At 51.1% G+C, this 27,645-nt stretch overlaps 9 protein-coding genes across 9 annotated transcripts; 2 read left to right on the top strand and 7 right to left on the bottom strand.

Annotated features, from left to right (window-relative positions):
- Positions 1-421: 421 nt before the first annotated feature.
- On the top strand, positions 422-1,249 carry TGAM01_v206481 (hypothetical protein; the record flags this gene model as incomplete). The annotated part of the gene is made up of 1 exon (XM_018801750.1): positions 422-1,249. One exon carries the CDS (start codon positions 422-424, stop codon positions 1,247-1,249), a length of 828 nt encoding a protein of 275 aa, XP_018665065.1.
- A 1,312-nt stretch (positions 1,250-2,561) lies between these two features.
- Positions 2,562-6,191, bottom strand: TGAM01_v206480 (rab family, other; the record flags this gene model as incomplete). Its single annotated transcript, XM_024549876.1, has 8 exons — positions 2,562-2,660; positions 2,720-2,794; positions 2,846-3,636; positions 4,202-4,424; positions 4,651-4,677; positions 5,273-5,475; positions 5,534-5,595; positions 5,656-6,191. 8 exons carry the CDS (start codon positions 6,189-6,191, stop codon positions 2,562-2,564), a joined length of 2,016 nt encoding a protein of 671 aa, XP_024405350.1.
- Positions 6,192-6,848: 657 nt separating this feature from the next.
- TGAM01_v206479 (formyltetrahydrofolate deformylase) lies at positions 6,849-7,768 on the bottom strand (the record flags this gene model as incomplete). The annotated part of the gene is made up of 2 exons (XM_018801752.1): positions 6,849-7,129; positions 7,186-7,768. 2 exons carry the CDS (start codon positions 7,766-7,768, stop codon positions 6,849-6,851), a joined length of 864 nt encoding a protein of 287 aa, XP_018665067.1.
- Positions 7,769-9,049: 1,281 nt separating this feature from the next.
- Positions 9,050-10,015, bottom strand: TGAM01_v206478 (hypothetical protein; the record flags this gene model as incomplete). The annotated part of the gene is made up of 1 exon (XM_018801753.1): positions 9,050-10,015. One exon carries the CDS (start codon positions 10,013-10,015, stop codon positions 9,050-9,052), a length of 966 nt encoding a protein of 321 aa, XP_018665068.1.
- Positions 10,016-10,848: 833 nt separating this feature from the next.
- TGAM01_v206477 (hypothetical protein) lies at positions 10,849-12,245 on the top strand (the record flags this gene model as incomplete). The annotated part of the gene is made up of 3 exons (XM_018801754.1): positions 10,849-10,883; positions 11,117-11,805; positions 12,208-12,245. 3 exons carry the CDS (start codon positions 10,849-10,851, stop codon positions 12,243-12,245), a joined length of 762 nt encoding a protein of 253 aa, XP_018665069.1.
- A 201-nt stretch (positions 12,246-12,446) lies between these two features.
- Positions 12,447-13,777, bottom strand: TGAM01_v206476 (phosphatidic acid phosphatase beta; the record flags this gene model as incomplete). Its single annotated transcript, XM_018801755.1, has 2 exons — positions 12,447-13,502; positions 13,556-13,777. 2 exons carry the CDS (start codon positions 13,775-13,777, stop codon positions 12,447-12,449), a joined length of 1,278 nt encoding a protein of 425 aa, XP_018665070.1.
- Positions 13,778-14,649: 872 nt separating this feature from the next.
- On the bottom strand, positions 14,650-20,345 carry TGAM01_v206475 (hypothetical protein; the record flags this gene model as incomplete). The annotated part of the gene is made up of 5 exons (XM_018801756.1): positions 14,650-16,134; positions 16,205-16,452; positions 16,516-17,912; positions 18,715-20,207; positions 20,268-20,345. The coding sequence occupies 5 exons, from the start codon at positions 20,343-20,345 to the stop codon at positions 14,650-14,652; spliced, it is 4,701 nt and encodes a 1,566-aa protein (XP_018665071.1).
- A 1,433-nt stretch (positions 20,346-21,778) lies between these two features.
- Positions 21,779-24,822, bottom strand: TGAM01_v206474 (transcriptional activator xlnR; the record flags this gene model as incomplete). The annotated part of the gene is made up of 6 exons (XM_024549875.1): positions 21,779-21,919; positions 21,984-22,753; positions 22,812-23,234; positions 23,304-24,365; positions 24,542-24,561; positions 24,656-24,822. The coding sequence occupies 6 exons, from the start codon at positions 24,820-24,822 to the stop codon at positions 21,779-21,781; spliced, it is 2,583 nt and encodes an 860-aa protein (XP_024405349.1).
- A 1,273-nt stretch (positions 24,823-26,095) lies between these two features.
- On the bottom strand, positions 26,096-27,078 carry TGAM01_v206473 (3-oxoacyl-(acyl-carrier-protein) reductase; the record flags this gene model as incomplete). The annotated part of the gene is made up of 2 exons (XM_018801758.1): positions 26,096-26,406; positions 26,472-27,078. 2 exons carry the CDS (start codon positions 27,076-27,078, stop codon positions 26,096-26,098), a joined length of 918 nt encoding a protein of 305 aa, XP_018665073.1.
- Between the last annotated feature and the right edge of the window lie 567 nt (positions 27,079-27,645).

The raw sequence follows: 27,645 nt of genomic DNA, 5'->3' as shown, positions 1-27,645 counted from the left end.
TTAACTTTGCTTTTATGGTAAAGTCCCCTCCTTCTCATATTTCAGCTACATGTATGAAGCAAGAATCATTCACATGACTTAGAATATGCAGGCACAGTTGCCATGGCAAAATGGCAAGAGGGCTGCCAGCCGCTCCTGCCAGCTGCCAGCCGCTCAACGTGATCAGGCGACAAAAAAGAGAAATTGAGAATTTCTATCCGGTCTTTTGAAATTTCAGGCTTTTTCTTGCTCATACGCGTTTTCTGATTCTCAACCGTATCAGCTTCGCTCCCCCAAAGCCTTTTCTTGCGAGAGCAACTGCGAGCTGGTCATCATCGCCAGCAACTCTCTTTGATTTCTTGTCACTCCTCTTCCATCAGCTTCCAACATCTATCAAACCCAGAGCATTCTGGCTCAAACCCGACATCGGCACTCCGTCATCATGGCTTCCTCAGACGACGAGCACAAGCCCGCCTCCGTCTACCTCGTCATCGCCATCATCCTGGCTGTTCTCATCTTTCTCAACGTCCTTCTTGGTATCGTCTATCTCCTCATTCCCAAAGAATGCTTCGACTGTCAAGGCGCTGCCTATCGTCGACGAGTTGCTGCTGCTGCGGCTGCCGAAGATGGCGGTGGATTCTATTACCGAGCTCGCCGCGGTGCTCATGGCTATGAAGTGGCGAGATCCATCTACATCTCTGGTTCTCAAGGCCAACAGGTCACTATCATCAACGGCATTGTCGAGGTGGATGACGAAATTGACGCGTGGGCATACTGGGCTACTGATTCGGAAGAGACTCTGCGCGGAATCCCGCTCAACACTGCCCAGCCTCAGTATCAACGTCAAAGCCCGTACGGTATGCAAAACAACGACGCAGCCATCGCAGCTAGAACTACGCCTACTGCTACCGCCATGGTCTCCGACTACGACTACCACCACAGCTACGAACAGGACGCTCCGGAAATGCAACTCACCTCTGATGGCATCGTCACTGTGATGCCCAACCAGGGTGATCTTGTTCTTGGCCTGGCAGGATACGATGCCCTGTCGCCTATGGAAGCTGTGCCTGAACGAGCCGTCACTCGCCCTCCCCTTGCTCGCAGCATTGATGTCTACCCGCCTCCACCGCAGACACCTTCGACTGTTCGCACCTGGGGAAGAGATAGCGATGCCACTATTCGTCCCGTGGTGGAGAGTCCGCGACGAGAAGTTGGTGGAGTGAGAGACAAGAGATACAGCAGACAGGTGCAGAGCGAAGACTGTCTCTGAGGAGATATGTGGAAGGCGAATGGAGATAAGTTCTTCTCGGCAGTGTCTATAAAAGGAAGCAGGCACACGGAGAAGGTTGTCTCTCGGAGGCAGGGGAAAGAGGGGCAGAGTCGGGATTATGTTGCTTAGTTCATCGTGGGTATTTCTCAACAGATGATGGCCATGCCGACTAGGCTGAAGGCTAGGATGCTATGATATTGAAAAACGGACAAAAAAGGACAATCTCATCTCTTCGCGTAAGGAGAATAGCAGTCTAGAGGAGATATCGGATACTCTTAGGGGGTTCTAGCAGTTAGGTCATATTACTGCACATGTACGGAATATACAAAATTCGGGGAACGACAATCCTCTACTATACTGCTCCGTGAAGAAGTAATGTATCATAACTTCCATCAACACCTGCGGTATCCTATATCCTTTGATAGGCGCGGCCAGAATGCGAAATGCATCACACAAACACAAACATGAGCGTAAATATTCTTCATGGGACCATCATATTAAGCTGAGAAGTAGATGGATAGCAAAAGAACCTGGCCCAGCCAATGCCTTCCTCTCCAACCTGATACCTAAGTATGCATCGATCCATCTCCGTCCCTTGATCTTAAAACTCGCAAGTAGGAGAGGCACTCTACAAAAGAAAACAAAAGAAGAGGGCCCCTTTTTCTTTCTCTCTAATTCTCATTTATTTGCCCTTCCATCGAGCGCCCTTTCAAATACCTAGAGGTCCCTGTTAAAGAAGCAAAAGAAAAAGAAGAAACAGAATACAAAAAGAATATAGGTAGTTAAAAAAAAAAAGGATAAAAAAGCAACACAATTTCTCCCTCCGTTCCATTGTAGCATTCTTCCAAAATCCAAATCTTAGTAGTATTTGTTGGTCAAGGGTAGGTGGCGTCGCTCCCGCACCATGTGCGCCTCGGTAAGCCATCGCCAATGTTTGTTTCAAGGTAAAAAAGAGGGCCACCTCATGTGATGCTGTGTCCGCTATAAGCGTGGTAAAGACGGATGTGATGAGCAACCGAGAAAGACTGTGATGGCACTCTTTTGCAAGCGCATGTTAGAAGTACAAATTGTATTTCAACGCCTCTTTTTCTGATTGGAAATGCGTGTTTCTTTATGCTCAAAGTGATGATGCGATCGTCTGCGTCGCTGATTTAAAGTGCGTAAATGGTGCTGTATCGCGGGCTATGCGGGCTATAGCATGTGCAGCAATGTCATGATTTAATGCTGACATCATAAAACAAGTAATCGGGTGTGGGAAGAAGTGTCGATTGAGCATTTGAAAAGAAGAAGCGCCGCGGAATGATGGATTGGATCAGACAGACTGATATAATAACAAGGGCTCGCCGACATTTTCGATTTCGGGAATGGTGCATTTGAGATCGAACGCTTTGGAAAGAACAATTTTGAAAATCTGTAATTCGTCAATTAGTCACCGCAGAGCAGCGTATGCCGTATGAAGAGGCAACCAACCTTTTGTACGTTGATGCTGTGGCTTGTACTTGAAAAGATTAATGATGCGCGCATGGCCTTGGCAAACCGTCTCGCCTGAGTGAGGTTAGCAACGCTGTCAGATACAATGGCGCCAATGTTGCTTACCTGATTGGAAATCTCCTCCTGGTCTTGGATGGGAAAGTTGACAAAGTGGTCGTACTTGGTGCCGACCAAGACGGGGATAGCCGTCTTGTTGAATCCGCGCCCCTGGCGATACCACTCCTTGATGCTGTTGAGCGTGCTCTTGCGCGTCAGGTCAAACATGAAGAGGATGGCGACGGCGTCGTTGCACACCAGCGGCAGCATGTTGACAAACTCGCGCTGGCCGCCCAGGTCCCAGATGGAAAAGGTGATTTCGGTGTTGCGGATGGAAATGGTCTTCTCCATAAAGTTGACGCCCAGCGTCTGGATGTAGTCCTCGTCCCAGCTGCCCTCGACGTACTTGACCATGAGCGACGTCTTGCCAATCTGCGCATCGCCCACCATGCCGACCTTGATCACGACATGGTTGCGGCCGTTGGACTGGTCGCCAGAGCTGGGCCGGTAGTCGTTGTACGACGGAGCCGCCGGGTTCGAGAGGCCGCTGGCCGGTCTCGACAGCGACGAGGGGCCCCCGACGGGCGGTGTCTGGCGGCTGGGCGAGTCCTCGTCGTGCCTGACACTGCCGGAGAGGCTGTTGTCGAGCGACGGCGTCTGCTGGTGGTGGTAGCCGTTGCTGTGCGCGGCGTCGGATGCGCCGTCGAAGCCGCCCATGACGTCGTCGGGGCCTTGGCTCATCATACTCGTGTCGGCGTCGTGTGAGGGGAGAAAGTCTTGCTGCTGGGAGAAATCCATCTCCAGGCTATCGACGGCGGCGGCGTCGTGGAGCTGAAATGAGCGGGCCGCAATAGTTGGTGCTAGGTCGGTGGTTCAATTGTGAAGCGTCGAAGATTAGATTCGGCAGACGTCGACAATGATGGTGATTATGATGATGATTCCGATTATGGTATCGATAAAAAGAAGGGCGGGCGGTATGAAATGAAGGCGTAAAGTGAGATTAAAGAAGGGCGGGTTGGTTGTTGTTCGTTTGGGTCTCGGATCGGATCGTGGAGGGCATCAAGTTGGGTTGGGCGTCGAAGTCGGCCAAGAGGCGCAGAGCATTAAAACAAGATTGAGGCAAAAAGAGAAATGATAAGAGAACGAAGGAGAGAAAGCTGCGATTGCCGGAAAGAGAACAAAGGAAAACAAGTCGCGATCAGAAGTCCAGAGCGCAGGTTGAATGGCTGGAGATGAGCATCAAATCAAGCAATTCAAGATGATGAGGGGTGCTGTAGAGCAATTATGGTGCAAAGGCTAGCAGGGGTTTCTGGCTGGGGATGATTTGGCGCCAAAGGGAGCTGAGAGGTCCGGGCCGGAATTATAGAGGCGCCGTGGGCTGTGCGCTGCCTGACAGAGCCCTATAGCTGCTGGCGGACCACTAACAGCACTGATGCCCAGCGAGAGGGAAATTGCTGTGCGGCTTTTGACGCTGTCTGATGGAGATGCTGACAACTGCGGTGTTAGTCCCAGAAGAGTCCCAGAAAAAGGGGACAGCAGCAGTGATGGTGGTATTGACAGCAGGACCCGTGACGGGATAAGATGAGATGGAGATGGGAGATTGAAGCGGAACAGGATGGGGGTTTTGGACAGGGACGCTAAGCAGGAACTGTAAGCAACCATCAAAGGTGTGGTGATGATTTGTTAATGCTGGATTACATATACTGCATGTAAACAGGTGATGGCAGTACTATCTGTAAGCAGCGGGTTGCTATGGAGGATAAACAAAGGGCCAATCCGCTCGCTGTTAAGTATATGCCACCATCTGTTTGTTTACTGCACCAACCACCAGCTCGTTTGGTGCAGAGTTTGCTTATTGTTAGCACCTCACATACTTTTGCACCTGCATTAGGGACCATAATCTGGTTTTAAATTTACAGCATCCGCTGCCCCCAAAGTTTCTCGTGTTTGGCGCGCTGACATTTTAAGTCCCCGGGGTCATTGTCGTTGGCCAATCAGTGGTCACAGACCTATGCCTGAGAGAGTGTCAACAATCGAGCAATCTCACAAAACGGTGGCTTGAACCATGTCGGTACCCTGGACTACCCACCACATGGCTGGATGCAGGCCGGCGCCAAAGTCAATCGATGTAGCCAGGACAACGCAGATGTATAAACCAGTTTCATCAAACCAAATTCAATTGGATCAGACAAGGCATTTCAAAGCAGCGGGGGATCCAACAGGTCGGTCTAATTTGCTTCAGCCAACATGTCATATCACGTGATTTTGTCACTTATTGCTGCAAGTCATCTCCATCCCATGTCATGCTTCTTTGTACCCATGTAGGACCCGTTTACTCTTCAACTTCGTTCATTCATCCGTACACACATGTACATCTATATATCAACTCCAGTCAGCGGCCAATATACGACACCAGTAGCAGACGCATCCTCACCACCTCCTCCATGTTATATACGTGATGCCTGCCGCCGTCACTGTGCTCCCCAAAATGCCCACCCAGACAAGTGTCGCCTTGCGGAACAAGCTCTTTGCATATTTCCGCATGGTCTCGCCGTCGTTGGCGTGAGGAAACGGCTCGTCAGGAACCGGCTTGTCGAGAAACTTGGCCAGCGGCTCCCAGCCATCTGTGAGCTTCATGGTGAGGACCCTCTCTGGGGCGATGTGTTTGCGGACCCAGCCGTTGTATACGGACAGAGTTTCTATCAAATCACAGAGTTAGCAGTGAAGGGGACCAAATACACGAAGCAGTGACAACACTAGTATTATACTTGCCTGCAGACCATCCCTTGTTCCATGACATTCCAAAACGCTCCTCGTCGCTGTTCCATCAAGATGTCAACTGCTGAACATCCAAGCACTAATGTCTGATATAAACTCACCGGTCTTGAATTCCCTGCAAAAAGATGGGCGCCCACCTCCAGGTCGGACAAGGCCACACCAGCAGCTTGACGAACCACCAGGTGTCCATGTTGGCCCCCTCAAGCAAGGACGCCATGCTCTTCATCCAGCGGTCTGCGTCGCGCTCCACAACAATCACCTTGGCGTCGGGATACAGCTCGGCCAGCTCCGTGACAAAGGCAATGGAGGGATTATCGGTGAGGGCGACGAAGCCGGCGGTGGCCTCTCGGAGCAGCTTCATCAGGACGGGCTTGTTGTTGCGGTTGGCAAAGATGTCGCACCAGAGCTTGGCATATGCTAGCATATTATCGTATAAGTCTCCCTCTTTCACGCAGGTCATCAAGTTCGACTCACCGTCCTCTCGGCCAAACAAATGCGTTCCCCCGTGCATGACCGGCCCGTCAAGCAGCTTCTCCAGGGCCAGCGCTATGGACACGGTGCCGGTGCGCGAGTAGCCGGCGCTGATGACCTGCACGGTCCGGCTTTTGTCGGTGGGGATGGACGGCACTCCGCCCATTTTAACGAGAGTTGCTGCTTGTTATACGGCGTATTTGATATGCATATGCTCAACGACCCTGCGAACAGAAAGCAGACAAGTCTCGCAACGTGGAAAACAAGGCCAACGGGCTGCTTTTACATTGCTGGGCATCGTCTTGAGTCGTCGGCCATGCCAATCTATCCCAGAACAGGGCGAGGGGCCGACGGCCGACTTCCGTTTTCTGACCTGCATTTCGTCGAATAGTGAATACTACCTAAGCATGTGGGGTAAAAATTACATCGGCACCTTTCACATCAAATTGATAGAGCAGACCGGCGGTGTTTTCTTTACCCCCCTTGCCAAGGTGGTGACAGCAATATACCCGACTAGTATTGCTATAGGCAGTTGCTTACGTGTGGTACTCGATACGCCTTGAATAGTCGAAGGAATACGCTATCAGCAGCACTAGCAAGACTGTTGGTGACTTTTTGTGATTTATGATTGATGGCTCGCTTACACATGTACGAACCCCACGAGCAATAGGATTGTGAGAATAGATGGAGAAGTCTGCAAAATGGTCACATATGTACTGGTGCTTATTCATCTTCACTATATACACTGACTCGCTCTCCTCCATCGCCGGTTTTTCATAATCTCCTCCAATGACAACTTACATGTAAACGCCCGTTTCGTTGATTAAAAGACCACCGTCTTGTGTCCGTTCAAGAAGACTCGTCCCTCGGCATACCACCGCACAGCCGCGGCCAGCACCTGCGTCTCGACCGTGGAGCCCTCCTCAGACAGCTTCTTGGGGTCCATGCTGTGGTCGACGCGAGTCACCCGCTGCTCGATGATGGGGCCCTCGTCGAGATCGGCCGTGACAATGTGGGCGGTGGCGCCGATGATTTTGACGCCACGGTCAAAGGCCTGGTGGTAGGGCTTTGCGCCAATGAAGCTGGGCAGGAAGCTGTGGTGGACTGGTTTGTGTCAGCTATTAAGAATACATATAAATGACGAGTAAGAAGGGCCTCACTGTTGATAATCTTGCCAGACATGGCCTCGCACAACTTCGGCGACAGCACCTGCATGTACCGCGCCAGCACCACCAGCTCGATGTTGTGCTGCTTGATCAGCTCCAGCACCTGCTCCTCCTGCTGCTGCTTGGTATCCTTTGTCACGGGCAGGTGGTGGAACTCGATGCCGTAGCTCTTGGCCAGCGGCTCAAAGTCCGGGTGGTTGGACACGATGATGGGCACGTCGATCAGCAGCTGGCCCGTCTTCATGCGGAACAGCAGGTCGTTGAGGCAGTGGCCAATCTTGGACACCATGATGAGCACGCGGGTCTTGCGCTTGAGCGGGCGGAAGTTGTACTTCATGGCGTAGTCGGCGGCGAGGGCCTGGAAGTCGGGCTCGAGGTGGGCGGTGGACTCGGCATCTTGGACTGAGGGGGATGGGCCAAAGTGCACGCGCATGAAGAAGTGGTTGGTGGCGGGGTCGGAGAATTGCTGCAGGTCGAGCACGTTGTGGCCCTTGGAGGCGAAGATGCCGGTGACGGCGTGGACGATGCCGGGCTTGTCGGGGCAGCTGAGCGTGAGGATGTGGCCGGTGGAAGACATGGTGGTGGTTTTGGCGTTGCTGTTGAAGCTGTTGTTGTAGAGGAGAGGTAGGATTGAGTATATGTAAGAGGGAAGAAGGGAAAAAAGAGTGAGGCTATCTCCAAGATAAGATAGCACGAATCGAGCTAAAGTTTTTAAGTTGGACCTTGCAAGGGAACTAGCTGGCTTAGTTTATCCAGTCAAGAGCTTGTCAATTGGAGAAGAACGACACGGGGTATTAAATCTCTGGCACAGATATATAAGAGAGAAGAAGATGTAGAATAGAGGCCAGCTAATTATTCAATTTTTTTTCCTCACTATTGAATTCCCGGGAGTAGCTCGGCGAGTTTGCCAAGCGGACTAGACGGTCTGACTCTTTTTTGTCTTAGTGAGACCCGGGCCCGGAGCACTCCAGCGGGTCTAGATGCGAGAAATTGATCTAATTGAGCTTCTATTTGTTTCTAATAACTGGCATGGATCGCATAAGCCAGCGTTGCATTCCATTGATGAATAACTATTCTGGTTTTACTATTCTTCTTACCACTGTAGCTATTCGCCAATGGTTGCAGGCGGGTAATTGACTGACTGCCGATTACGGAGTCGGTGCCGGGCTGGTGGGGCGCCGATTTGCGAATTTGGCAGCGTCACTCGCCGAAGCTGAGTAGGGCCGAGTAAGTTGGGTATAAGCTTGTTTAGCATTGAGATGCTGTTGTACCACTCATCGCCATTTGGAATTGGCGTGAGATGAGGTCATGCCTTGGAATAGAAGAAGTAATTAGGAGTCACTATTTAAACCTAGTATCTAGTGTCTGCGGGCAATGTGGGGCATGAGCGGAATTGTAAGAGTCGTGATGCAAGACTGCCCTGAGTTCAAGATGGAAAAACCGTCTTATTATATAAAAATATGGCGTTATAGTTGGCGCACCTACAAACAGGTCACTATGTCTTGTCATTTTGCGCATTGTCAATTATCCATGGCAAGCAAAAGGTTCGAATATAAACACTAGCATTTAATTATAATAGTGATAATAATAGTTATAGTAACAAGATTATATTTGTAAAATTATTTCAATTGAAGAGAATTTGAGCTGTAGACATGAGTCAATTAAGCGAGTGTAAGCAGCCAACTCCAACTTGAACATCCGGTTTAAAATTTCTGGATCGAGGTGGCTTGTGAGCTCATACGTGGATGGTCGAGCGTCTGGGAACGAATCTCGGCTTGTAACATGGTGTAGAAATAGCCAAGATCAAATGAATGAGTTACTCACGACTTGCGGCTGGAGTGTTCTGATGCTCCAATAGCTACTCTGCCACGGCGAATCCCACTAGAGCCTCGACTGTATGGTTGCTGGTTCGTGACGAGTCCCAGACGGTGTAAAATCCTGTGATTTGACCCTGGTAGTTGAGCTCGAGCGCAGTAATGCCGTTGGGACTCCCAGCTGCCGGAGATCCAATCCACTCATAGGCGCCGCCCTGTACGCCACCAACAACATGTCTCATTTTAGAGCCAAGTCCGTATGGTGTGCCATGAAGCGATCGGTTGAGGTACTGCTCGATACCCAGCTGGCCTTCGATTCTAGTGCGCAAGGATCTGTCTTCCAAAACCGCGTCGCTCGTAAAGAGGCTTGACGCTGCCTTGCTGTTTCCCGCAGTCAAAGCATTGAACAGCTTGGTTGCCACTTTGTAGATGACCGGACTGGGCTTTGTTGTTATGTTGGATTCGCCAAAAGTCTTTGGGAATTTGTTCTCTGGCGCACGCTCGCTGATGAGCGGACTGAGTCGCCCATCCCAGTAATCGATCCATCGGGCTGCTTTGCCATCTTTGAAATCGACAGCAGAGATAGGACGGCTTTCTGCTTTGAAGAGGCCGGGCGTGGAAACGGATAGAACAACTGCGCTGTTCATATCGCCAATGATACGCAGAGGATAGGACTTCGCATCAGGAGTCGACGCATTGAACAAGACGGCCAATTCAGCAGCCAAGATTGATTGAGGTACCGTCAGGCCGACAGTAGCGTCGAAGTAAACATCCTGGCTTCCAGGAGTGAAATAGCCCGCAAACGTGTCCAGATCGCGAAGTGTCTTGGCGGTGAAATACTTGTGTAGGAATCCAACAAGCGAGGACGTGGCGTGGCTGATGTCCGCGATGTTGGGATAAACATAGGAGGAATCGGTTGTTGGACGGGGTTCATCCACGGCAACGGCAGTTACACCGGCGTTGGCGAGCCCTAGAGCAGCAGCTACAATCAATATTGAAAGAGGCTGCATTTGGGTGTCGGTTGTAAAATGCAATTGAACTGAAAAGGCTGGATGATTGAGTGCTGTTAAAATCCAGCTATGGGATTAACCAGACTCTTATATAAGGAGGGAGACGGACAACATGGCGTTCCGAGTGCCGCCCTCTAATGAGTAGTGAAATATTAACAGATGACAAATTGGCATCTCCTCTAATACGCATTATAAATGCAGATTGCGCATCATGAATTCCAACGGTGGGCCATGAACTCATCTTTGTGCGCACTGGAGTGTTTGAAAGCTCCGCACCCCTGATATAGTATCTACGTGTACCTTGTGTGGCATTCTAAGAGTGAGCACTAGGTCCATGCAGCCAACCAGATCTAGACTCTTCGGATATTAGAATCGCTATAGAAGATGCTAGCATACCACCCTCAACCTTTGAGGCCCTTGATTCGAGCTTCAGGAGGCAACAATAGCACAGGACACGGGCATGGCTATCTAAGCCGACGCAATACATATACTTATCTCACGAGAGATAAATAATGTTTCATCTGCAGCATGATTAAGAATACCATAGACCAGCAACAAACAACGTGTACATGGCGGAACAAGGACAAACGTTGAATTCGTGTAGATAGTCAAGCCTTTGAACCCAGTTGGTGGGGATTGGACAGATGATGGATGCGGCTTAGTGTACGAAACCCCTGCCCACGCCACATGCACCTAAATAACGAAGTATCCGATCGGACTTTGGCGCCGATGCTTTCCACCGGACTGGACGCTTCATCATCAACTTTCAACAGCCCGCAAAAGAACGAGAAAGATGGCCAATGGTTCCAGGAGATCCCATGCCAAGTCCCGAAATGGATGCGGACAATGTAAACGTCGACACGTCAAGGTAAGTACAAGCATGTGCCTCTACATTAGTACAACCATTTACATGTACATGCCCTGGCTACCTACATGTATTTACCCAGTACTTTAGTGCAACTTGCAAGCCCCCATCTGCTACAATTGCTGGAAGAGGGACGTGTCGTGCGATTATCAGTCCCTGAGCCTGGCAGTGACTTCTTGCTCGCATCCAACCGACGGACCCGGCAAGCTTCAAGTCCCGGGGACTCGTGCGTATAGGCTGCAGTTTGCCGACGAGCATCCAGCCCTACATCCACAGCTCCAGGATCCATTATTCGGCAGCGCTCGCAACATGGTGTTAATGAACCACTTTTCTGAGCAAACTTGTCTCGACATCGATCTCGTTGCTGACGGCGATGCACTCTGGCAGCGCGAGGCAGTCCAAGCATCAACCTGCTTCCCCTTCCTCCAGCACGCACTCATGGCACTCTCAAGCTTGCACATATTCCACAAGAACCCACCGAATGCTCAGGCATATTACGCTTCCGCCTGCTGGCATTCCACGCGAGCATCCGAGCTCTTCCGCGGGAGTGTCCACACCATCGATCACAACAACTGGCAGCCCGTGTTAATCTTCCTCATTGCTTGCATCATATTCAACTTGGACATACTATTCCTCGATCAGGCCGCCGACTACGCCAAGCATCCCATCAGCCCCGCCTCTATTCTGCTACTCATGCGCTACCCAGGCTCGTTAAGCAAGCAGCTCATCTCCCGGCTCGTCTCCGGATCGCTCGCAGCGACTCTCCGTCGAAGATACAGCTTTCAAACTGCGGTAGATGAACAAGTCCTCTGCGCTATCCAAAGCCTCGACGATTTCTGTGCAGCCAAGATGAACTCCAGCGCAGATGCCGAATTCTACAACGATGCGGTAAAGTCACTCAAGCGCTGGGCTGAGTTGGTTTCATGTAAGCCTCAGAGCTGGCACGGCCTCGTCGATTGGCCTGTAACAGTGTCAAGTAGATACATACAGCTGCTGGAGAGCGGAGATAAATTTGCGGCAGTCATATTTTGTTATTGGTGCGCTGTGATGAATCGGGCACCCCAGCGGTATTACTTTGTTGGAGTGATGAAGAAACTAGAGGTGGCGGCAACGGCGGGATTGAGTCGTGAATGGGAGGCTTTATTACAGTGGCCACGGAAAGAATTACAGTAAATTTAAGTATATACATTATGAGAAGTATGTATATCATTGGAGTTTAAAAGAAAAGGAAGGAAGAAAGAAAGAAAGATATAAAAAAAGCCAAAAGATGAAATCACTGTTTACTTGATTACATTATTTATTGAATCAAGGTTACACCTGATTCTAGTGGGTTCAAGTCAAATGTCAAATGAGCACCAAGAGTAGGTAGAGAAAATTAATATCCATTAAGAAATAATCGTAATCAATATAAAAAAGGGTATTATCGTTGAAGCATCGACAAACAGGTCATTATGTCTTGTCATTATGCGTATTCCTCCATCTCCCATCCTCCATCCGCCGCTCATCACAACCTCTCACTCCCTTTTTCATCAAAACATTATTCAGTGACAGTCAATCAGTCAACCATTACACCATCTGATCTCCATGAGGGTGCATCTCTCCCCCAACCGCCCGTCTAGGCACCGTCGGGTTCGCATACTCTCCATTCGCTCCAGTCACGCCATTCGCATGATGTCCATTAATCGCACCAACGCCGTTGTGATGTCCATTCACGCCATCAACGCCATTGTGGTACCCATTGCCATGGTGTCCCATCTTGTCATGAGTAAAACCAGATCCAACTCCGGCAGCACCAACACCATCTCCACGACCCGCAAAGCTCTCACTTCCCCAGCCCACACGCCTCGTAAACGTCGCTCCAAACAAGTCTCCATTGCCAGCCATGTAGGGGAACGCCACGCCGCGGTTCAGCGGGATGTGGTTGAAGCGCCAGTCCCAGATGGCGGCGTATGTCATGCGGTATGCCGAAAAGGCCATGACAGTACCGATAATGGCGCCAGCCACCACGTCGTACCAGTTGTGGAACTCGTCAATAGTGAGCGCACCGCCGATGAGCACCGCGCCGAGGATGGGCGCGTAGATGACGATGAGCTTCCACATGGCCGGGTGGTAGTTGGAGAAGACCTTGAGCTTGGCGTTGAGGTACAGGGACAGGAAGACGAAGCCCGCAAAGGCGGCCGTCGTATGGCCGCTGGGGAACGACTCCAGGCTGTCGTCAATCTGGTCTGGGTCTCCCGTGCAGATGTCGCGGGTGTAGTAGATTTGCGTGAAGCCGCTCCTGTCGAGGCCTTGGTTGGTCACGCGGCTGATGTCCGGCTTGCAGACGTCGAGAAAGTGAGGGCGGAGGCCGCCAATGAGCCACTTGCAGAAGACCTGGAAGACGGCGGCGGAGATGAGCGAGTACAGAAGACCGATGACACCGTTGTTGACGTCCCAGAAGGAGCGGATGCGGATCTGCATCACCAGGATGACCGCGATGGGGATGATGGCAGCGAGGAACGCAGCGAGCCAGATGGGGATAATCTCCTTGCGGAGGGGGTAGCCAAACTCGGGCCAGACAATCTCGCCGTCAGAAAAGGTAACGGGGAACGACCGAGTCGGTGCAGGCTTGGCTTCGTAGACCTATCCAACACAGTTAGCTATATCCTTTGAACAAGTATCTTGATATCACTTACACCAAGGCCAATAGCGCCCATAGCCACCATGGTCAGGATATCCAGCCAAGTAACCTTGAGCCACTGTCCAAAGCTGGGACGCGTGTGCATCGCGTACGCCTGACGGTTCTTGCGACCACCACGTCCAAATCCAAATCCTCGACGCTTCGTCGGCGTCGTCGTCGTCGCCCCGTTAGTGGCCCCCGGCGAGGCTCGGGCTCTGCGTCCACCAAAGAGCGCCATGGTTGTCGATTTGCTGCAAGGCCGAGCAAAAGACACCAAAGGGGTAAAAAAAAAAAAACGGCTGGGTAAAGCACCGCTCAAGTGCTAGTGCTGCCAAAGTGCAACTCAGAATCAGACGCTGAGCAGAGCAAAACTGGTTGATCGTTCCTTCGTCTCTCTCCAAGCATCAACACCAGGCTCAACCACGTATAATATAATAATTTTCACAACACCAAATCACCCAGCATTTCAAGATCGTCGCCCAAACTGACGTCAGCCATGTCACAGGCCACAGCAAATCCTTCCGTCATCGTCACAACCTTGACATACTGAACAGGGCCCTGAAGCCTCAAACGCGGCTTCTGATTGTTCAACGCTTGGCCCTGGTCCCCTGCACGCTCCCGCAAATTAGGCATCGCAGAGCCATGAATAGCGTCATACAACTGTAAACAAGCTTGGCCGTAGAGTTGTTTTGGGGCCGGCACCTTTGTTCCGTGTGGTGGGACAGGGGGGAGCCCAATCACAACGTCATCAGCAGGTCATTGTCATCGAGATTTCGGCGCGAGAACCCACTTTCTTGTTTGGGGAAGCCTTACCGAAAAGTTGGTCATGCCTCACCGAGCTCACCGAGTGAGCTTAGCCTGGGCACCCGGTCTGGGTCCGCGTATAGATGTATGTGATCACTGATAGGTAGCAGCTCACCGAGACCCAGTCTGGGTCCGCGTATAACAGCAACGTATCAAAGGCGTAATGAATATCCATTAATAGAAACCGCTTATTCTGATAATCCAATTTCCCTAAATCCTACTCCACAATTCGCTCATTCAAGAGAAAACAAAGCAGGCTAAACCTTCGCTACACCCATCAAGTGTCAATTTTTGTCAATCCCCCACTCAAATGTAAAACATGCTATTCTTTAGCCTCTCGTGAATCTGCACGTCCTGCCCAGACGCCGCATGGCCCTCCGCACCCTCTGCCACCGACGGTGTCGCTGAATTAATCGGCGTATCAAACAGGTGACTGAGATAGCAGCGCGCACGCTCACATAGAATGTCGGCATAGTACGCCGGCGTGCAGTAACTCACCGCCTTGGTGGCCCGGCCAAATATGTAGCACATGCTCTGAGTCAAATCCTGGAACTCATCTGCAATATTCTTGCCTGGCGTCTTCGCAAACCTCTGGCGGAAGATCTCATCAAGCACGACATAGTAGTGCCCTGGCCGCGCGGTTCCCTGCAACGCGGTGTGCGCCTGGAGGAAAAAGTCCCAGTTGCGGGCCTCGGTCACGCCTCGGTCGACCACGGTGCCAGATTTGGTGTTGCCAGAATTGTCAGCGTCAGCAGCTGCAGTAGGATAGAAACGCGTATGATGACGCTTTCCCACAACAGCGATAGTCAAACGCGGCAGGCCTTTCTTTTGATCAGCAACCGGGTAAACCTCCTTGCAAGCCGCGCGTATCTGCGGCAGCTCCTCGTCCAACACCGACTGGTACTGGCCTTCTGAGACGCCGTCCCGGTAAATGATGATGTTTTCGGGATATGCGGTATGTTTAGCCCTTTTTCGCCACAGTTCGAGGCGCGATTTCAACATTATACCAAGCTCCGTAACCATTTCTTTGCGGCTTTTCTGGATGCTGAGGACCGAAGGCCACTGGCCAAGCCACCGGTCTACGCTGGCAACCACACCGGCTACACTGGGAGCATTCTTGGAACCTGGAGACGGATGAGTTACATCAATGCCTACAATCATAGTCTTGTCTTCAGAAACAAGCCCCAGGCGTGAAGGGTCAACGAGATGGTTGTTGCCGCCGAGCTTCAAGTTGAATTTGAGCGCCAGGTTGCGAAGATATTGATCTTGCCCATTAGGTTTGGCAATTTTCGAACCGACGCTGCAGATGGTATGGACGCCATACTTGACATCTCCCAAAAGTTTGATACGATTATATAGCGGAATGGGAGTGTGAGGCAGGATGATGAAGAGCAGCTGCAGCGACGATGCGGCACGCTTGAACAATTCCTCAAGTGGAGCGTCATCTGTGCCATCCAGCTGCAGTCGCTGAAATGGAAGAAGAGGTGTGCTCGCAGCAATGCCGGTCTCCTGCAGAACCCGGTGGAAGTTTTGTATGATATTGTTGAGGTCCTGCGGGCTGAATTGCTGCGCCCTTGGGTAATCATTGGGCATTTCAATGTATAAGCAAGACCACTTCTGCACGCTGCCGCAGGTGCTGAATTTCAGGCTTGGGGCATTCCTTGGTACCAGATTCCAGCTGCCCCCAAATGTTGATACTTGCTGATTCTGGCCATAGTTGACCTTTGGTCCCATAAGGACGCGGCCAGGCACAGTAATGAGGTTGGGGGAGACATTGGCACCAAATTGGCTCTGAGATGTATCAGCAGGTTGGTCTCGGGATAAATAAAGAAGACGGGATTTAATCCCCATATCAACTTACCAACAAAGAGTTCACTTCAGAGGATAGACCAGTAGTCTGCAGTCCCCTGGAAACAATAAATGTCGCATTTTCCGCCGGCCTCTTGACAGCAAATCGAATCATCTGCTGAGTCTGAGACGGGTCAAGTTTGGAGTTGGAAGGCTGGCCAGGCAGCACGTGGCAGACTTGAACCGGCAAATACGTTGGATGCTCCCTATTTCCAACATTGACGACTGGCAACCTTGGGTCGTTTATACGGATATTGTAAGCTATACGAACTGTTAGCAACCGCCGACGAGATAATCATTGTCGCAACGCCATGAACCACTTACTTCTGACGAAGAAATCATAAACAGAGATGTACTGTCCTGCGGATGACCCAGCCGCGCTCTGCGGGCCGCCGCCCTTGCCGCCCTTTTTCTTGCGGTCAGACGCAGGGGTGGATTGAGATTGGCCTTTTTGGGGGGACCCTTCAAGCCAAAACTCGACATCTTTGGGTCCGCTTCCAAATGCCTTGACCCTAGGAGGATGCTCGAGGCCGTGGCCATCGTTTTTGGTGGCATAGCCAAAGATGGTTTTGATGCGTGGGATTGGCTTGCCCTGCTTGTCTGTCTTGTCTTTTAGATGAGTAGTTCTGACTTTGAGTTTATTGATAAATGCTGCTTGTCTGTAAATATTCCGCTGAAAGCTGCCAAGCTGAGTAATGAATTGTTCAAGAGGACCTTGTTGAAAGAAGGCAGCGTGGGTAGGATTGACGTTGACAAGCACGCGAGCTGTTGCCGCACGAACACTGGCAAAGAAGCCACGCATGGCTGTGAGGCAGTTCCCAAGGTCCCAAGTATCGGCATCTGCGCCCAGAGAAAAGACTTTTGCCGATCCAATGGTGGTGAGATTGTTGGACGTCTTTGCATAATGATTAACGAAAATGTTGAATGCTTGGATAAGAGGCAGCTTCTCATCGTATTGGGCAGATGGATCCGTTGAAGTAAGGTAGCTTATCAGCTCCGAAGTTGCCAGGGTATTGGTAAGCTGAAGCTTGACATTGTACTTGGGGGCATTCTCGCGCGGCTCCTCATGGCCTTCTTTTTGATATGGCACAGTGATTGTCAAGTCGGCAAACTTCTGTCGGCAGATGAGAGTAGACTTGAAGTCGCTGACGATATCGTGCTGGTAGGCCGCCAGCTCCGATGCCCCCAGCACCAGGCGGATGATTTGCGTCAGCTTCTTGCCCGTAGCGGCGGGAGCAACAGAGATGTCATATCGGTAGAGAACAAGCTTGGGGGATGCCGTCATGGCAACATAATTTGCCCAGAGCACCACTTCTGCTCCCTTTGTTCCATAGCTGGGTCGGCGAGGGAAAGCTTCTTTCAGGCCCAGCGTGCTGAGGTCAAGTCCCTTGCCGGACAGAAGAGCGTTTTCAGTGTTTGTCACGGTTTTGTCGGGAGCGGGGACGCCGCCAGCAGGACTGGATAAGGTGTGTGAGTAGGTGTCTTTGGGCTGTAACGAGACAAGACGTGTTAAGGAAAGGGGATTCTTCTCACGAGAAAATCTGCGGCGGAGCACCACCTCTGCCACCTCGGAATGGAGCTCCTCCTCCTCTTCCACCATCGCCTCTGCCACGTCCAAATCCATCACCGCGTCCTCGGCCGCCACCACCGTCCCCTCGTCCCCGTCCATATCCGTCACCTCGGCCTCGGCCTCGGCCTCTTCCGCCTCCGCCTCCGCGATCCTGAAAGTCTCCCCTTCCACGTGAGGCCATTCTCGGGATACAAGTCAACGATATAAGTCAGCGATATAAGTCAACAATACTATAAAGCTTGATGCTGGTGGAGTCGATGCTTAGCTCCGGGTGTCGTAGCGGGAGAGTGGATTAAGAGCAAGGTTGCTAGACAAGATAGCGTGCGGGGCTGAGACAAGGTGGCGGCCTGGTGTCGTTTGTAAGCCATGGTGACTACCTAAGCTGTTCTGGCCAATAAAGCGTCGGCTTGGTCAACAGCACATTTGACGCTCTGATTCGCAGACAATGCAAGCTACACAGGCAGGCGTGTTCCAGCTCAGAGGCAACAAACCACGGGATATATAGGCAATTTAACCATCGTCACTTTCCTATCTGCAATGGCAAATAACTCATCACGTTGAGCAGGCACCGACTATCCAGCACGGAGCCGGATACACTACGCATTATACGTTGTTAAAGCATACAAACTGTCAACATTAAATCCTCCTATTTTTCTTGGTATATTATATCTCGGTGGCTTCGATGAAACAAAACATGTACGTACAGAATTGCAAGCGGACGCTAGCATTGAATCATGTACACATTGCATCATATATCATGCACCCCGACATTGCATCTTGCTCTCTTCGAGCCACCATTTAATCCCTTCATCACTGCCCAAACGCCGATACCTATGCACATGAGCTCTAGCAACAAGCCATCGACCGTAGCATGCCCAACCTACCGAGCTCCGAAACAAGGATAAAACGAAACCAAACACTCGACACAGCCACAAGCATCCTTCTCGTCTTACCTCCGACCACGGCCAGCTCCAGGCATACCGGGCATACCGGGCATACCAGGCATGCCGCCGCCTCCCATGCCCATCTGTCGCATCATCGCCTGCATGTCCATACCGCCGGGCATGCCTCCACCGCCAAGCATCTTCATTAATGATCCCATATCCGGCATGCCTCCAGCGCCGCCAGCGCCGCCCATACTCTGTAGTCGTTTCTGCATGGCAGCCAGTTGTTGTGCCTTGTTTCCGCCTCCCATGGCCTGCTGTGCCCTCTGCATGTTCTTCATGTTGCCACCCATCTTCTTGGCCATGCCGGCCATCATCCGCTGCTGTGTGAGCAAATCTTCCACCTCACGGACCGAAGTGCCTGATCCCCGAGCAATACGAGTCATTCGGGTGGGTTCGTCGATGAACATCTTGCCGTCAGAGTCGAGTTCCTTGTCGGTCATGGAATCGCAAATGTAAATCATGCGCTTCAACTTCAAACCGCCCTCTTCGTCGTCCATGCCCTGCATCAGCCCGCTCATACCGGGAATCATGCCAGCCATCTTTGACAGGGGGCCCATCTTCATGATATTTGAAAGCTGGTCTCTTAAGTCTCGTACTGTGAAGATACCCTCTTGAATGTGTTTCATTGTGTCTTTTTGGTTCAGGTTGAGGCTCTGCACGTGCTCCACCAGGCCGGCCATATCACCCATTCCCAATAGTTTCTGGACAAACCGCTGAGGCTCAAACCGTTCTAGATCTAGCATGTGCTCTCCAGTACCAATAAAGACAATGGGTGTATGTGTAGCTGCGACTGCAGAAATGGCACCACCACCGTGCGCGTGACCGTCTGTCTTGGTGATGATGATGGCACCAAAATCGGCTGCCTCCTTGAAAGCTTTGGCTTGAGACTCGGCTTGCTGACCTATTGATGCATCCAGCACCATGATGGTTTCGTCTGGGTTGACTGCTGCCTGGATGTCAATCATTTCTTGGAACAAAGCGGACTCCTGTCGGTGTCGACCTGACGTATCGACGATGATGACATCAAATTTCTCCTTCTTGAACTGCTCGACACCAGCTCGAGCAACCGCAGCGGGGTCCGTCTCCGTAAGTGAACCGTAGTACGGAATCTTAGCCTTTGTCGCATTCTGCTTCAGCTGATCGAAAGCACCGGCACGAAAGGTATCGGCGCAAACCAAGCACGCCCGCAATCCTCTGCTCTGGTAGTGTCGCGCCAGCTTCGTACATGTCGTCGTTTTACCGGCACCCTGCAAACCGACAAACATGATGACGTTGGATTTGCCCTTCTTGGGCTTGAAAGGCTCGGCATGGGGGTCGACGAGTTTGACCAGTTCGTCGAAAACGGCTTTCTGAATCAGACGCTTCTTGTTGACGGCGGGCGGGAGTTCTTTGAAGTTGACGGCACCGCGGATCGATTTTCGGAGCTGTCCAACAAGTCGTACGTTTACGTCGGCTTCGAGTAGAGCGGCGCAAATCTCCTTGAGCATACCATCGAAGGCCTGTTGCCACCGTCAGTTGGAATTCCGCATCTACAGCGGGGCAGCTTAGAATGAACTGACCTTTTCGTCTAGATTCTGCTCACGCGTGAGGTTGGAAACCGCCGCATTGATGCGACGTCCCAGATCTTGCAACACCATGGCGAAAGTAGTGTCGATGCCCTCGCTGAACAATTGCGGGTTTGTCGCGGCACCGAGTCCGATGGTTAAGGCGATCAAGATTCAAGAGGCAGCTGGCAATTCGGCGTACTTGGCCACGGTGGGGCATGCTTTGGGAGTGCATTAAAGTTTCTCCGGTGAAGCATTGCCTGCCCGCTTATAGCAGCTACCCTACGGCAGACCTGATATTTGGATCAATTTGAAAGAGAAACATGCAATAAACATGCAATAAATATTTATTTTTGACATGACAGTCTCTTTTACCTTATTTGGCTGGTAATCTGCTGTGCATTGATGACTCGTTGAAGCTATAGTAGGTAGGTGAGTACCTTGGGCAAATGGTACTAGTAGCTACTAGACACACATTGCCTCAAAGCTGATGCTGCTAAGCTTAAGCTATTGCTCCATCTATAACATGGCACGAAACTTAAATGCTTTGAACTTTCATTGGAAGCCATCACAAAAGTATGCCGCGAAAGCTGCGAATCGAAGAGGTAGGAACATGCCAAGTGACGGATTTCAGGCACAAGTCTTTCACCATGAGTTGTCCGAGATTGGCACTTTGGTACTTGATGAAAGTCGAAAACAGCAAAGAGGTATGCCCTGGCGAGGATATACCGAACATGTTCTTCTTAGGTAGCCACTTTGACTACGGCATTTCTCGAGGGCCATTTCGCTCAAGCTATGACTTGCTGGCCGCCTACCTTGAATTTCTTGTCTACGACTAAATAGAGGCCCTAGGAGAAGCAGAGGACGAGGACAATGAAGAAGATGCCAACTTTGCTTTGGCTCTCACTCGTAGACTGATCAATCTACCTCCAAGATGTTCCCTTCTCCCGAGAGCCTTTCGGACCGAACAGTTATCCGGCATGACGATTTTTCTCTGAGCAACATACTTGTGGATGATGAAGGGAAAAGTACGGCTGTAATTGACTGGGAATGTGTCTCTGCCATCTTGAATACTGACATTCAGTTCAGCCAGCTCGTACGGCTACAATTGAAACAAGTAGTAAATAACCGTCGGCATAAAGCTTTTTCTACACACCCCCACGGCAGCTTCGTTGGCTGATAACGCCATTAATTGCTCTAACCATCAGGAAATCCTCTTATCCACACCTATCCCATGCGATCCATCATGCACTTGAGCAAAGAAGTTTCCCCTGCATATGCAGTGACACGAATGTAAGTCGGAGAGAAAACAAAATCTCCGTCTTGTCTAGCGGCTAAACTGGGTCCCGATATCTTTCAAGTCAAGAGGGGCAGACATCTCGATCATATGCAATATAAGCAATGGTAGAAAAGCGATCGATTACACTAGGGTATCAACTCAGCAGGGGCCACTATTAAAGTTTTTCTTTTCCAAGTCATCATATCATTCCCTGGCCTCATTTCTCTTTCTAATCATGTACAATTCATCATAATGCTAGACCCTTGGCTCCTTTCGTCCATCTGTACAAAGACAGAGCTCTTCGTCTCGAACGATGCTCATCCCAGTTCGTCGTTCCCGCTCCCTGGACGCTATACAGAGTGGATCGTAATACTGTTCGAAAGTTTTTCTACATCATGTTAACATTTCCACTTCATGACAATAAAACACTCAATCAATGAGGGACTTCATACCTGGAATTCCGTGCTCAGCGTTACAACGCATACCTCATGCGCTCGAATGATATTCTCGCATGCCTGCGCCACCGACTCGTTCGGCCCCAGCTGAGGCATCCTGTCCGCAAAGAGAAGAAGGATAAAGCTTCCCTGCAGGAGATATATGCCAAACAGATAAGACATAAAGGTAAGCTCCGGGTCGATTGTCAAAATTGTTGAAACAGACTGCGACGCAGAAATGGCATGTGACGCGCACTCGTTGAATCTCTTGGATGTGATCCAGTCATCGCCATCGTCCAGCATGGATATGGCATCCCATTTACCGTGCAGGAGTACATGCAGCACATGGAGAATATGCGTGCTGTAGGCCTTGGCGAGGCGCATCTTGGACGGATCACTCGCGTTGTATGGCGCTGTAGATGGAGGATACGGATGGGACATGGATGATCGCGAAGGCATGCCGGCGACCATGCCCCTTGGCGTGTGGATGGGCAGGGGAACGATGCCGCTGTCGTTGCCTTCTGACGAGAGTGCCGCGAGACTCAATTCGTATGTTGTGAGAAGCCCTTGGATGACAGACACGGAGTGTGAATCGTCTAAATCTCCAAGGCGTGGGTGACGGCGCCTGTGATGAACCTCTATGATGTCTCCTAGTATAGCCATGAGCGGTAAGAAATATTCGAAAAAGGCAGATCCAGAGGCTGTTGTTGGTGGTCCAATGGTTCGAACGGGCATCTCGTTGGGAGGAATGGTGTCGAGATTTTCCCAAACAGCTTCAGGTAGGGGGGCTGATGAACAAGGTTAGTTTATGGAAAGCAGAACGGATCATTCAGTCTAGGTACTTACAATAGACTTCGCAGTATGAATCAGGTATTGTCAGCGCCGAGTTGAAAGACAAGGCCAGATGCCGATCCAGAGCGTACAGAAGCCAAAAGACTCTCCTGCGTTCCTCACGATGCTCCAGATTGTACAAGCTGCCATCCTGCTCCTTTCGGCATGAACAAAGAGGATTTGCACAAGGAGTTACGGGTCCAGCGCATTGCTCGTCTTCTCGATTGAGGCCCAGCGAAAAGGCCAGTCTGGTTGCCTTTGACCACCACTTGTAGCAGTCAGACTTGAAGTCGGAGCCGGAGACGGCAATGGAGAGGAGGATAAAAGTCAAGACGTCGTCGATTTCACCGGCAGGTTCATTGTTTACGGTGGTTTTCGGCACTGTTGCAGGATTGGGGATCCGCGGATGGGGAGTCTCGTTTTCGGCTCTGAGACCACCTGAAGACGAAATCATGTTAGCATCTCTAGTCTTTTTGACTTATCGCGAGAGTTGAGAACTTGGCTCACCGTGGATTCGCCGCCATCGATCCGGATCACGTTCAGAGATCAAAGACGTTGCCAAATCATACAAGTCATTGACAATCTTTGCCCTTGTCCCCGGCACATGCAGCATCATCACATCAGCAGTTTGCGCCACGCACCACAGAATCGTCGCAAGCAATGCAGGCGTGGTATATCGAGGGTTGGTCGGATGCGTAATCGACTTTTTGCGAAAGACTCTGGTCAAAATATATGGCGAAGCAACGCGAAAAAGCGAACTTCCGGGATCCGTCAGGAAGATTTCCAGCAAGTCGCACGCAACAGAGGCAGGAATGATGTTGCGGATATACGGCAGGATTGGCTCGAGAAACTTGTACCAGCAGTCGTCGTTTGGCGCTTTGTGGAAGAAGTCCAGCATCAAGCCTCCTGCGTCGTGGCTGTTTGTGCTGAATGACTCTCGGTTCCGTTCATGGCTGGGAGTAGACTTGAAAGAGCCTCGGTGTTGTCTGGCATTGGCGGCCTCGGCATGGGACCGTCTGTCGACTGGCGATGGATAGCCAACGCTTCCGTCAGACAAGGCAACTTCATTGTCTCCAAATTGCCCATCGAAAACATTCACAGATAAGGGATTGCTTATAGAGGAGCGTGGCGGCATCGGCGGCTGGATTCCGACCTGGATGAGAGACGGGACGCTGAGCGGCGGTGCTGGCCGACTTTGAGGATAAGGCTGGCTGATGGAGTGCAGGACATCTTGGCGAGCGTCCTGCAGAGTGATCTGATCATCCTCAGTAGTGGCCGTGGTCACATCCACAGCGTCAGTGAGTGAATGGCGTGCAGCCGAGCTGGAGCTGATACTGGCTGAAGGAGACGAGACAGATGCTCTCGAGATGCCGTTACCATTGCTGCTGCCATTGCTGGTGTGTCCTATGTTAGACTCTCGTCGTATGATGCTTCCCCGTCGGGTCGACGAAGCCCATGAGTCTCTCCGATTACTGATGCTGCCATTGCTCTTGTGGTTTGCTGTAGCCGAGGCCGGCAGACGCCCTCGTTTCTTTACTTCGCGATTATAACGACAAGTGTATCCGTAGTCTTGATGAGAAAGACAGTGTTAGATATGACAGTTACAAGATGACGTGGGATGAAAACCAGGATGGTGGAGATTGGGGGCCGTTGCTATCTCCATCCAGGAATGGAGCCCGGGAACCATTGAAGGATCTCGCGAGATACCTGGTAGTAGGAGATGGTAGGATTTAGACTTTGCTTACCTTCGCAACGACGACAGGGACTATTGACACGCGTGTCAGTCAATCATATCAACGCCATACGGATAAGATCTCAGATCTTAGAGATCGGGATGAGAAAGAGACAGAGAGACTCACTATTCTCCGTCACAGCGAGTCCTCGAGGCGCTGCACTTGTCGCACGCTCTCCGGGTGCGCTTCCGGGGCCGGGCGTGCTCCGCATCGGGTGTCGACCCGCGGTCATGCTCAGACGCGACGAGAGGCTGAGGGCGATCCCGCTGTTCACCGTCGGCTTCGGTTGCCATGGCTCTCTGTTTCGAATTGTTTCTCTGACTGACTCTGTTTCGCAGGGCTGGTTCCCGAATCGAATCCACCCGCTATCAGACCATAGGCAAAAAAAGATGGGGGCCGCTCTGTGAAATATCCGGGCGTGTGGTTATGGCTTGGTAGTCGGTAGTACCGTCCACATACAAGAGAGAGAGAGGAAATAGGGGGAAGAAGACCCAAGAGGGGCAATGCAAACTGGGGACGACCCGACGGATACTGGGAGCCGCGCACAGGCTTTTTGATTCTTGACAGACGGGGCTTGAAGATGGGTTTTTGCTTTTTTTTCAACACGAAGAGCGAATTGCAAATGCCGTATCATTTAGTACTTTGCCGTGATTTCGGAGTCGAGGCTAGAAATGCGGGGAGAAACGAGCGATTCATGAGGCTTTAGCCATTTGCTGCTGTGCCTGTAAGCCCTCGGCCAAACTAAAGTGACGCTAAATTGCTTCAGGGCTTGGTGTCTGCACCAGTCTCTAATTTTTAATTCTTCTTTTTATTTTTTTTCTCGTGTTTGCTCACTGTCAGAAGTTACAGAGGGGGCTGCCGCTTGGTTACCCCAGGTTTGGGATGATGAAGGTTTGTGGAGATGGTGGATCGCGGGCCAGAGATTTGGTGCCGACGGAAGAATGATCCAACCAGAGAGAGCTTCGTCCCCTCTCGGGCGGCTCACATGATGCCGATCCTACAGCACACTTGAGTGTTGAAGATGGGGACCAAGAGCGCGAAGTAACCCCGTACTGTGGGTTGATTCACGCACACCCTGTATGTTTGGGCTTACCGACTCTGGCAGCTGTGAAGCTGTCTCGGGGAACGTAGGAAAAACAGGGGTGGAGTCAATTGCCCTTTGCAGTTGCGGCGGCTTCGAGATAGATTGCTCTTGGTGCCCGATGATTAGCGAATTGGTAAGAATAGGGCCGAGTTGGGCAAATAAAATCTTGTTTGTGACGGCAACTTGCCGAATTTGCCTATTCGGTCGAATACTTCTGGAACAATTCCATAAGAAGACGGAGGACGCATTAGACCAGATCAGTCTCTTCCATCTACGAGCTAGCCTGGACACATACAAAGAACTTGGTATATCAATTGAACGTTCCTATAATCAACGAAAGACAGAATGCCAGTCCATTTCTCAGAAAAGGAATAAATAACAGAAAAAAAAAAGTCCACCAGCAGTGTAACGCCGCAATACAATGCAAAGCCACGCTTGGCCACTTCACCAGAGGATTCTCTCCTCTCCATCAGACAGCGTGGTTAAATCCAGGCTCCATCTACCTTGTATACACTCCCGCTCACAAATGTACTCTCTGGACCTAGTAGGAAAGCAATCACATTCGCCGTCTCCTCCGCTGTGCCTTGTCGCTGGAAAGCTGTAGGATCGTCAAAGGCAGCATCCTTTGGCCGGCCTGAGAAGTCCCAGTTCTTCTGCATCAAGGGCGTATAAATGGCACCTGGAGCAACGCTGTTGACGCGAATCTCTCGCTCTCCATTCTCAAGGGCAGCTGCTCGCGTGAGACCAACAATGCCATGCTTGCTTGCGTCGTAGGCACCATGCCTGGCAAATCCTACAAATATTGGCGTTAGCAAAACTCCCATTACCCTTTCAACTTGACGGAAACGAAAAACTCACCCTTTAATCCGTGGATAGAAGAAACATTGACGATGGAACCGCGGTCGTTCATATTCCTCAGCTCAGCCCTCATGCAGTACATGGTTCCGGTAAGGTTGACGCCGATGATTTTATCCCACTCGTCATCGTCGAGCTCTGAAACTGGCGAGACGCCGTGGTATTTCCCGATAACTCCTGCTACGTTGGCAGCACCGTCCAGCCGGCCGTGGGCCTTGACAATAGACTCGATCCAAGCATCGACCTCTTTTCTCTTGGAAACATCCACTCTTGTGACCATGTGAGGAACTTCCAGCGACGTGAAGTATACTTCAGCAGCCTTCATTGCTTCTGGATCTACGTCGGCAATGCAAACCGTTGCCCCCCGTCTTGAAAGAACCTGCGCAGTCGCCAGGCCAATGCCGCTTGCGCCGCCGGTGATGGCGAATACCTTGCCTTTTAGAGCCAGATTTCCATCAATGACAATGGGTGGCGGTGGTAGTGAAGCTGTTGCTACCTGCGGCGATTTCTGGACCATTTGGGGTTTTTGAGAGTTGTTCGCGAAGCCATTCTGCGTCGCTTGAGAGCCCGAAGACTTTGATGATCGCAACACGGACTTTGAGTTGCCCATTTTGTCCAGGCAAATGGAACCACAATAAAGACGACTGCGGGTTTATAAAGAGTGTGAAATGAGGAATCTACGAATCTTTCAACTTGCGGCTCACGGCGATATATAAACATTCGAGATAAGGCGCCCCGAGAGTTAAATCTCCGCTAATTAAGGAGCTGGAGCTGAGGACTGGACACATCGTTCCGAGGCTGACCATAGTTCACGCGGGTAATAATCTGATTGACTGAATTACGCAGCAGCCAGATTTTCCCTATCAATTGAGTCTCAAAGCGACTCGCAACAGTCGCTGATTGGCATCTCCAACTTCCGTCGGGGCTGAGTTTGGGGGTAGAGAAATTAACCGACGGCTTTTTAGAGCGCCGGTTTTGGCTGGGAAAATATGGAGATGGCTGGCGAAAAGATGTGGGTTTGGGCGAGTTTGATGCTGAGCCGTATGAATGACGCTCATTGGTGGATTCGGCTTTCGCATCTGGAGATTGGCGAGAGGCGGCTGATGGAATCGCTTGGGCATGATAGTCTCATGTTTGATGCGTTGAATAGAAACGAACATTGTTCTCAAATCAGAGA

This window comes from Trichoderma gamsii, assembly GCF_001481775.2.
Source record: "Trichoderma gamsii strain T6085 chromosome Unknown Scaffold_22.2, whole genome shotgun sequence".
NCBI lineage: Eukaryota > Fungi > Ascomycota > Sordariomycetes > Hypocreales > Hypocreaceae > Trichoderma > Trichoderma gamsii.
The sequence above is the reverse complement of the archived record's forward strand: the minus strand, read 5'-3'. Positions and strand labels throughout refer to the sequence as shown.